The 8,498-nt window shown below is 36.9% G+C and overlaps 1 protein-coding gene across 1 annotated transcript in view; it reads left to right on the plus strand.

The window, feature by feature from the left end:
- Positions 1-945: 945 nt before the first annotated feature.
- Positions 946-8,498, plus strand: part of KIF18A (kinesin family member 18A) — a 44,553-nt gene continuing 37,000 nt past the window's right edge. The window contains exons 1-4 of the mRNA XM_009288864.1: positions 946-1,273; positions 1,938-2,095; positions 3,201-3,305; positions 4,354-4,464. Coding sequence (XP_009287139.1) covers positions 946-1,273; positions 1,938-2,095; positions 3,201-3,305; positions 4,354-4,464 — 702 coding nt within the window. The remainder of the gene's footprint in view (positions 1,274-1,937; positions 2,096-3,200; positions 3,306-4,353; positions 4,465-8,498) is intronic.

Here is an 8,498-nt window from a genome sequence, read left to right on the forward strand (position 1 = left end):
GTGGCGGCCCGGGCGGCGACCGGGCGTCCGGGCGGGGGTCGGGTTCTCCCGCCGTAGCCTCGTCTGTGTCGTGGGGTTGAGCCTGGAGGTGAGCCCTGGGGGAGATCTACCTGCAGCAGGACGAGGAGCGAGTCGAGAGGGCCGGGTGGGGCTGGGCCGCGGCCCGCCCGCTCGCCTGCCTCTGGGTGTTCCCTCCGCGTTACGGCCTCACTCCGTGGCCGTGTCGCGGTCATGCCAGCGGCCGTGGGGCGGCTCGGCTGAGAGAGGGCCAACTCGCCCTGAAGCTGAAAAAGTGTCACCGAGAGCCTTTACCGCGACAGTCGCTGTCTGCTGTTAGGAGCGAACAACCCTCAGTTACCAGCAAGGATGGCCTGTTAAAAGGAAATCTGTTTTGACGTCTGTGGAACATGTTTCCGTGTCTCGTGCAAATTACGTTAACGTGAATTCCACTTTAACTGTCTCTTTAAACCTACGGGCAATGGGACTGAACCAATAGCCCAGAGAAAGCGGACAGGCGGCTACTCTGCCTTTTGCTGAAGGACAAGAAAACCACCCGCTTTGCTCCGTGGAAACCTGGTAGCTCATCTGCAAGCTTGCTCTGAAATGAAGGAAAGCCGGTAGATGAACTAACAGTTTAAACTGTTGAAATAAGCTTATGAGCTTAGTTTTCTTAAAGCTATGCTGAACTAGGTCACATTTCAGGGCAGTTACAGCACTTCCCAAAGTGGCACGATCATTGTAGCAGTCTGGAGGGCTATCTAACAGGGGCTGGACAGATCCAGCACAGGCGCAAGATATTAGTCCTGGTTAAAGGTGTGAACTGATTGAAAGGTTATATTTGAAATATAAGGCCTTTCACTTTTTTTTGTCAATTGCAGAAAAGCTTCAGCTGCTTGGTCTGAAAGAGCCTTGGAAGCGAAGAAGGGGGACAAAAGGGACGTTGTTATGTCTGCTGCTAAGGAAGAAGATGTCTGTAATCACGTGAAAGTGGTGGTCCGTGTCCGTCCGGAGTCTCAAAAGGAAAAAGATGGCAACTTTAGCAAAGTTGTTCATGTTGTTGACCAGCATATATTGGTCTTTGATCCAAAGGAGGAGGAAGTTAGCTTCTTTCACGGGAAGAGACTGACCCATAGGGATATTAATAAAAGAAAAAAGAAAGATCTTAAGTTTGTGTTTGATGCTGTTTTTGCTGAAAGTTCATCCCAGTTGGAAGTTTTTGAGCATACTACCAAAAGTGTAATTGATGGCTTCTTAAATGGATATAACTGCACAGGTAACTGCTATTTATCTTCCTCAATTCAAAAACTTCACTAAATTCCTTGAAGTTTCTACCATTGTATCCAACTGCTGCAAAGGCCTTAGAAAAGGCTGAGATATAAATAAAGCATTTTGCTTTAATTTATAGATGTAAGAGGCTGACTTTTTAGCCTATGGAAGTTAGGATAGCTCTACTCTATTTTGAAAATGAGTTCATGTTGGGGTTATTATAATAGACTTCAGAATTTTATGTGAGATATGCATGCTTATGAGGGGATTCCTCTGGAAAGAGTTATTCAACCAGAGTGTGTGGTAGCCTGCTTTATGAACTGTCTTTAAGAGCTTGGTTTTTTAATTAGCAAATGGAACATTATAAGGAAATGAAATATCTACCTGCAATAAGTTGATGGCTTACATTTATGAGAGTAAGCAAATAATATTTTCATGTAAATTGCCAGTGAATTAGTTTTGAACTGAAAATTCAAAAATAAATGTGATTTTGAAATAGCTTTCTGATTATAGCTGTAAAAGGTAAAGCCTAAGTAAGAAACTTGATCAGTTTATGAAAACAGCTGTGCAGAATGAGAGTTGTGTGACTGTCTATTTGACTTTTGCATTTCTGATTAGCTTACTGGTATAAAGTGCATCTTCTTGCTTTGTTGTTTTTTGTGAAAATTCAGTGCTTGCATATGGTGCAACGGGAGCTGGAAAGACTCATACAATGTTAGGTTCCCCTGAAGATCCTGGAGTGATGTATTTAACCATGATGGCACTTTATAATTGCATGGATCAAATAAAAGAAGATAAAATATGCAATGTTGCTGTCTCTTATTTAGAGGTAAGCCAGTTCCTGTATTTGGTATGTTGCTTTTAATAAGGCATATTTTAATAAATAAAGACAAGCTGGTTTTGTCTTCCCCCCCCCCCCAGCCCTTTCTGAGACTTTACAAAATGTGTCCCTGATAGGAATGGAACTGAACTGTGCTCCACAAATTTGGTGTTATTCAGAGGCACCTGTTACTATTTTACAGAAGGCTGCCCAAAAAGGACAATCACTAAACATTCTAATGATTTGTTTTCCTGATCAGTTACATCCCTCTGAACATCTGTTGATATGTACTAGAAAATATCTTTTCAGGGATATATTTCAGGACTTCACAATAAAATCCTATAAGCACTGTGAAATCACACAAGATGATATCTAATTCCTTCTTCATGATGTTTTTTAAAGTTTTCAGTTTATTTATCTAAGATACAGTAAAACTACTTGAATTAGGGCTGCTATGCCAGCGGTTAGCTCTTTACAAATATTCCTTTGGTTCTTTGTTGTCACCTTCTCCTCTCCACTCTTCAACTTTTTTGCATCACAGTTCTGTTTTTACAAGTAGCTGTCTTGGCACTGCTGTCAAGCAGTAGTAGTAAAACTATTACCTTCTAGCCCCCTCAAAGTCTTAATGGAAGAGTAGTTAGTATTTAGGGGGGAGGAGGAGGAGGGAAAAGTTTGCTTTGCCATGTGCTATTTCAAGTGCTTCCACAGACCAAGAAATAAGGTATTTAAGAATTTTAAAAGAAGTACATTTGGATTAAGAATCATGGTGAAATATGGATTATGAAGTGTAATAGAGGACAATAATTGCTTTGGATTCATGCTTGCTGCAAAAGTTTTTTTGTGAAAAGAATAAACTTTTTTTTAATAAAGAATAAAGTTATTTACTAGGAAAGAGAGACTCCCACTTTAATGGCTAAAAAAATTATACAAATTGAATTAATTGAATATTTCAAGCTCAGTATAGGAAAGCTGTTTGGCAAAAATTCTACAGAATTAATTTATTACTTTGTCTTAAAGAAGTATTAAAAAAGACATGATTTCTGGTTAGTTAAGTTCAATCCTGTCAAGTATGGTAGGATAGTTTTATTAAAATATTTTAAATTCCCTTCTAAAGGTCTACAATGAACAGATCCGTGATCTGCTGGTAAACTCGGGACCTCTGGCTGTTCGTGAAGATACCCAGAAAGGGGTGGTAGTTCAAGGGCTAACATTACATCAGGTATGTAAATAGATATTGAAATTCAGGAAGCCTCACAATGTGTTTGAGAAAATGGTGAAGTTCCCATTGATCTGTGAAAGTTGTATGCAACTTGGTAACTTCCTAGTGGGCTTTTTTCTGGCAATAATCACCAGTACCTTAGTAACTTGTGAACCTAATTAATTAATTATTCAAAAGCATTTTGTGGAAAAAAACTGCTAGTATTCTTAAACACAAGTGGATTAAAGCATCCAATCCTTATTATTGGAAGGGTACCATTGGTTTGATGCTCATCTTCAGGTTTTGGAAGATTTGTTTTTTGGCTAATACATCTTACATTTCTTAAAGAAATTCACTGCTGTCAGTGGCATCTCGGAGTGTTCTATGCCTTTGCAAGTCTTGTGTCTACATCTCAGGGTTGTTTTTGTTTCTAAATAACCATGTTTGAAAAGTTTCACTTTAAATGACTTTTCCAGGCCAGCATAGCAGTTCTTTGGCAAAGTCAGTGGCAGAACTTAGTTTTCCAATCTGAAAATAACTCTTGTGGACCTATTTTCTTGCAGCCTTTTAGTTATATGCTATGTAGCTTCCAGCTTTTGTGTACATGAGATAATGATTCAACAGGTAACAGTGTGATTAATTTGGTTCACACTGCGAACACCATACTTCCCAAAGCTTGGGTCTCGTGGGGAAAAAAATTAGCATATCACTGTCTAAGACATTAGTACAAGAAAAATTAAGTCAGTCATTCTTAAATAAGACTTTTTCTGACTATGGAGAACCTTTGGAGTTGTTTAAATTCTTAAAAAAAAAAAAAATCTCTGATTTATATTTCTGCAGTTAAGTGCTTGCTTTTTGTGCCTTACTGCTTTTTAACTGAAAGTGTTTGTTTGAAGTGCCTCAATTCCAAAACAGGAAATTTCTCTTATTTCTAGGTAACTAAAATTTTAAGTTCCTTTATTTTTTTTGAAGGTGAATGTTAATGTGTTTTAGAATCAGTGTAGAATCTCCTATAGTTCATGAAAAACAAAAAAAACCCATGCATTTATCTTGTGCTCTACCCTTAAAGCCTAAATCAGCAGAGGAAATCCTTCAAATGTTGGATTATGGAAATAAAAATAGAACACAGCATCCCACAGATGTAAATGCCTCCTCTTCCCGGTCCCATGCCGTCTTTCAGGTAAGATGATACAGCAGATATACAGTGGTCATTACTGAGAGGTGGAGTTGTTGTTTAAATTTGAATACAATGGAAGCTTTTTTTTTAAACTGTATTGAACTTTAGTTTGGGTGAGAGGAGAAAAAAGTTTTCTAGTTTACTGTTCTTGTTGACTTCTCATTCCTTGTAAGTATGTCAGGGTGCATAGTGATTATATTTGAAAAAAATGAACTCAATGAAAAGCTCTTTAGTTCCAATAGTTTGAACTAATACTCCTTAGAAGAAATATCTTTTCTGTAAAAGTGTAATTTTGAGCTTTGAATATACTTCCATATTGTAATTTTATAAATTGAAAGTTGTTGAGGTTTTTTTAATGCTTTCTGGTTTCATTATGTTGCTCAGCATTTTTCTAGGAAAAATATATTACAGAATGCAGTTATACATCTGACTATAAACTGAGATTCTCAAGTAGTACTTTCTCATCCTGCTTATTTTGGTTAATGTTGGTTTTCACACTAAAGTGATTTCTTAATATTCTGATATGTACCAAGCTTTAGAACAATTAAAGCAGTATATATTCTCTGAAAATATCTCCATACAAATACTTGCATCATCAAAATGAAATGCTGATTTTCAGTTTCCACAGATGAGTTTTGCACGCGTTGTACAAATCTGCTAGAACTTAAGACTTCTCCAAAGATTATTGCTGTTTGGTAACCACCACCTTATCCTTCTGACTCCTCTTAAACACAACCTGTGATATTTAAAAAAAAAAAATATTTAAAAATGGGTATTGTTAGCTAAAATTTCTTTTTCTCTTTGCTAGTGCATACTGCAAAGCACATTATCTTGTATTATTTATATGTTGCCATTCCAGGTTACAAAATATTAAACCAAATTTGAATTCTGGTCTTTGCTTTACAACTAAACTATTTAACGGTTAGGCAGTTCTTAACTATATCTGCAGACTTAAGCAATGCTTAATAACTATAGCCAAAAGTTTGTATTTTGACATAGATGATGGCAATGCAAGCAGCTGTACAATTAGCTCTCCAGAGCTCTGCTGTCACTACTAATGAGAAAAGAGGTTAATAACGGACAGTAAATGTGTTAAATACTTCTAAAATATGTAACGGAGCAAAAGTCGTTCCCACTCTAAAAGCTTCTATGTTTTCTTATATACCTTAGACTTCTGTTTGAAACTTCCCTTCCAGGTTTTAATTTCCCCCGAGGTCTTGCCCATGGTTGTACATTTAAGGCAAAGACTACTTATGACGTTTTTCAGTTTGAGAGCTGCATTGTCGTGTATGTGTGCTGCCTTTAATAAGGCGCAAAGTGCAGTGCCACAGTCCGAGATCAGAGAGCGAACTGCTGATTTCTGTTTCTTTACTTGCTGGGCTGGAGTGTCTGACCTCCCTCACCTTTACTCAACAGGAAAAAGCTCTGGATTGTCTTATCTGGCAGGCTTTGCATTCTTCTCAGTCCATTTCTAAAAATGGCAAGCAATTAAATAAATTAGGTAAATGTTGCAGACGACTTGTATCTTCAACAAGAAGACAAACAGTTCTGTGAATAGGGATGCTGGAGAGTTTGTCTTCTCCAGCCTACGTTCTATATTTATTCTGGCAAATTGATTTCACTGTACATAAATCTACTTGTTAGCAGAAGTTGCATATTCACCAAATAAACTATACAGACAAAATTAGTATACCTGTGTCTTATAGCAATTTTGTTTGAATGTATGACAAAAAAATGGATTGGTATACTTAATCAGATTTGCACTTTTTTTTTAAATTCATCATTTCAAACTATTTCCAGCTTACAGACAGCAAAAGTGAACCAAATATGAATGCTTGCAGATGAAAGGATTGTTTACTTTCTGGCAATATAAGTAAAACCATAAAGAAAAGAAAGATCCTCTCATTTCTAATATTGTAGGAACAGCAAATATATGATTTCTGTGTGTGTATGTATATATTTTATACACAAATATTTAGGATGCAGCTTGTTTGTAATGCACTGAATGAAAAGTCATGCTCAGTGGTTTTGTAAATGCCTTTCATATTTGTTCGAAAATGAACAAGCTTCACTTTTTTTTGTGTGCATATTATGTACGTATTGTGAACTGGTGTGATGCATGAGAAAGTACAAATCACTATCCTTTGAATGTTTACAAAACATTGTTACAGTAAGCATCTGACTTTAAAATATATTTTTGCAGCTCAGGTATGTTAAGCCCTGAATGATTTTTCTCCGAGATCATTATTGTTGACAATAGAATTCTTAAGACTCCTCAAACTAGTGTGAACATTTTTGTCTTTGAGCTTGAGGTAACTGACAAAGTCATTTCTGGACTAATCTCTCTGCATCCTTTCTTTGTTTTTCTGTGTCCCAATAGCAATAGTGGCCAGCAAAGTAGCCTTGGTTGTGTAAAGTGCACTGGCGGTCTCTTAGCCAGTCTCCATATGCAGCTGCAGTCAGTTAAATGGCGTACTTGATTGAACTTGATATTCATGGACTGCTGTGGTTTAACCTCAGTCAGCAACTGAGTACCACACAGCTGCTCGCTCACTCCTCACTCACACAAATGTCTGGATGTTAGAACCTTTTTGTGAACGAAAAGACCTTTCAATGTAAAGGTTAGGCATTGCCATACTATGGCACAAAGCATGTTCTGCTATGTACTCAGCATTCAGTCCCAGTGCACAGTTCATTCACAAAAACTGTCAGACTGATTGTGTTCAAAGATACTGTAGGTACCAAAAACTTCCTCTGGTGGTGTTTGCAATATTCCTAATCCAGTTAACTTTTGTAATGAGATAATCCTGAATGTTTGTTGCATTTGTCTTTTGAGATAGTCTAGCTGTCAATCAAGATATTTAATTGCTTTTGCTTAAGTGTTATTTTCTGTTAAGTGTACAAATTATTGGTAAAAGTCATGATTTGTTTTGTTAGACAATTGTATCTTGAATGTGTGATTTATATAAGTATCTATTAATATCATGTGTTCTCAAAGATAAACTAGTGCAGCCTTTGAATAATAACGCATTTAAGAGTGAATGGGTTTTAAGCCTTTTTCACAGAAGTGACTTTATGCTTGGGAGAAGGGGGGTTATGTCACATATTTATAAGAATGTGTGTGTAAACAAATGCTTAATATAAATACTGCATCTGCATGTGGCACGTTAGAGGAATATTACTGTTGCTAACTAGATTGGTCCAATGAATGCAACTGGAAGTTTAGCAGATTTTAATTAATGTGTACTGGTTTAAGCTAAGCAAGTTCACAACCATACACTTTTTTTTAAAGTAGGTTCTTAAATACTCCATCTACTTGAGGCACTTATTAGCAGTGTTGGCAGCTGTAAGAAATAATTACAAACTAGTCAATTAGTACTACAAGTAATCATTTATGTCAGTTCCTCACCTATTTCTACAAATCTGTGACATTCTGCAAAACATATCTTACCTGCTTGTCCTTTATTGTCTCTTTGGTTCCACAGATATAAATGATGAGAAATCCCTATTGCTGTCTTGATTCCTCTTCATTTTTAAATTTTCTGTTATTTTAAGAGTTGCTCTTGTCTGTAGTGATAGATTATCTCTTACGCTGGCTTTGGTTTTTGTTGTTAACTTTATTGGAGCAGGACATTTTCTGGAACTGACTCAAAGTAGTAAAAGTCTTGGCCCAGGACGTTCTGAGCTGATTTTAGAGATGCAAGTTTTGCCTTACTGTACCATCTGTCTTAGGTTTGAAATCTCTATCTAGGTCAGGCAATTACTGCATCTGAAAGTAATATTCCAATTGCCACACTGTTCTATTGAAAGTGTTCTGCTGACGGACAAAGAAATAGAAGATTCTGCTTTGGGGCTTTTCCTGTATCCTTTGAATTTTTATAAGAGCTTGAGTCATATAACGTAGTTTGGCTGTCACTCCACCTTTCCCTATTTCACTAATGATAGTTACTGGGTTCTGGTAAAGTGCTACCAGCCTGAGATAGCTACTTTACCTAGGTAAGTACAGGGAAGTGGCTTTTTTTTTTTTTTTTTTAATA

This window comes from Aptenodytes forsteri, unplaced genomic scaffold (assembly GCF_000699145.1).
Source record: "Aptenodytes forsteri isolate BGI_AS27 unplaced genomic scaffold, ASM69914v1 Scaffold8, whole genome shotgun sequence".
Taxonomy (NCBI): Eukaryota; Metazoa; Chordata; class Aves; order Sphenisciformes; family Spheniscidae; genus Aptenodytes; species Aptenodytes forsteri.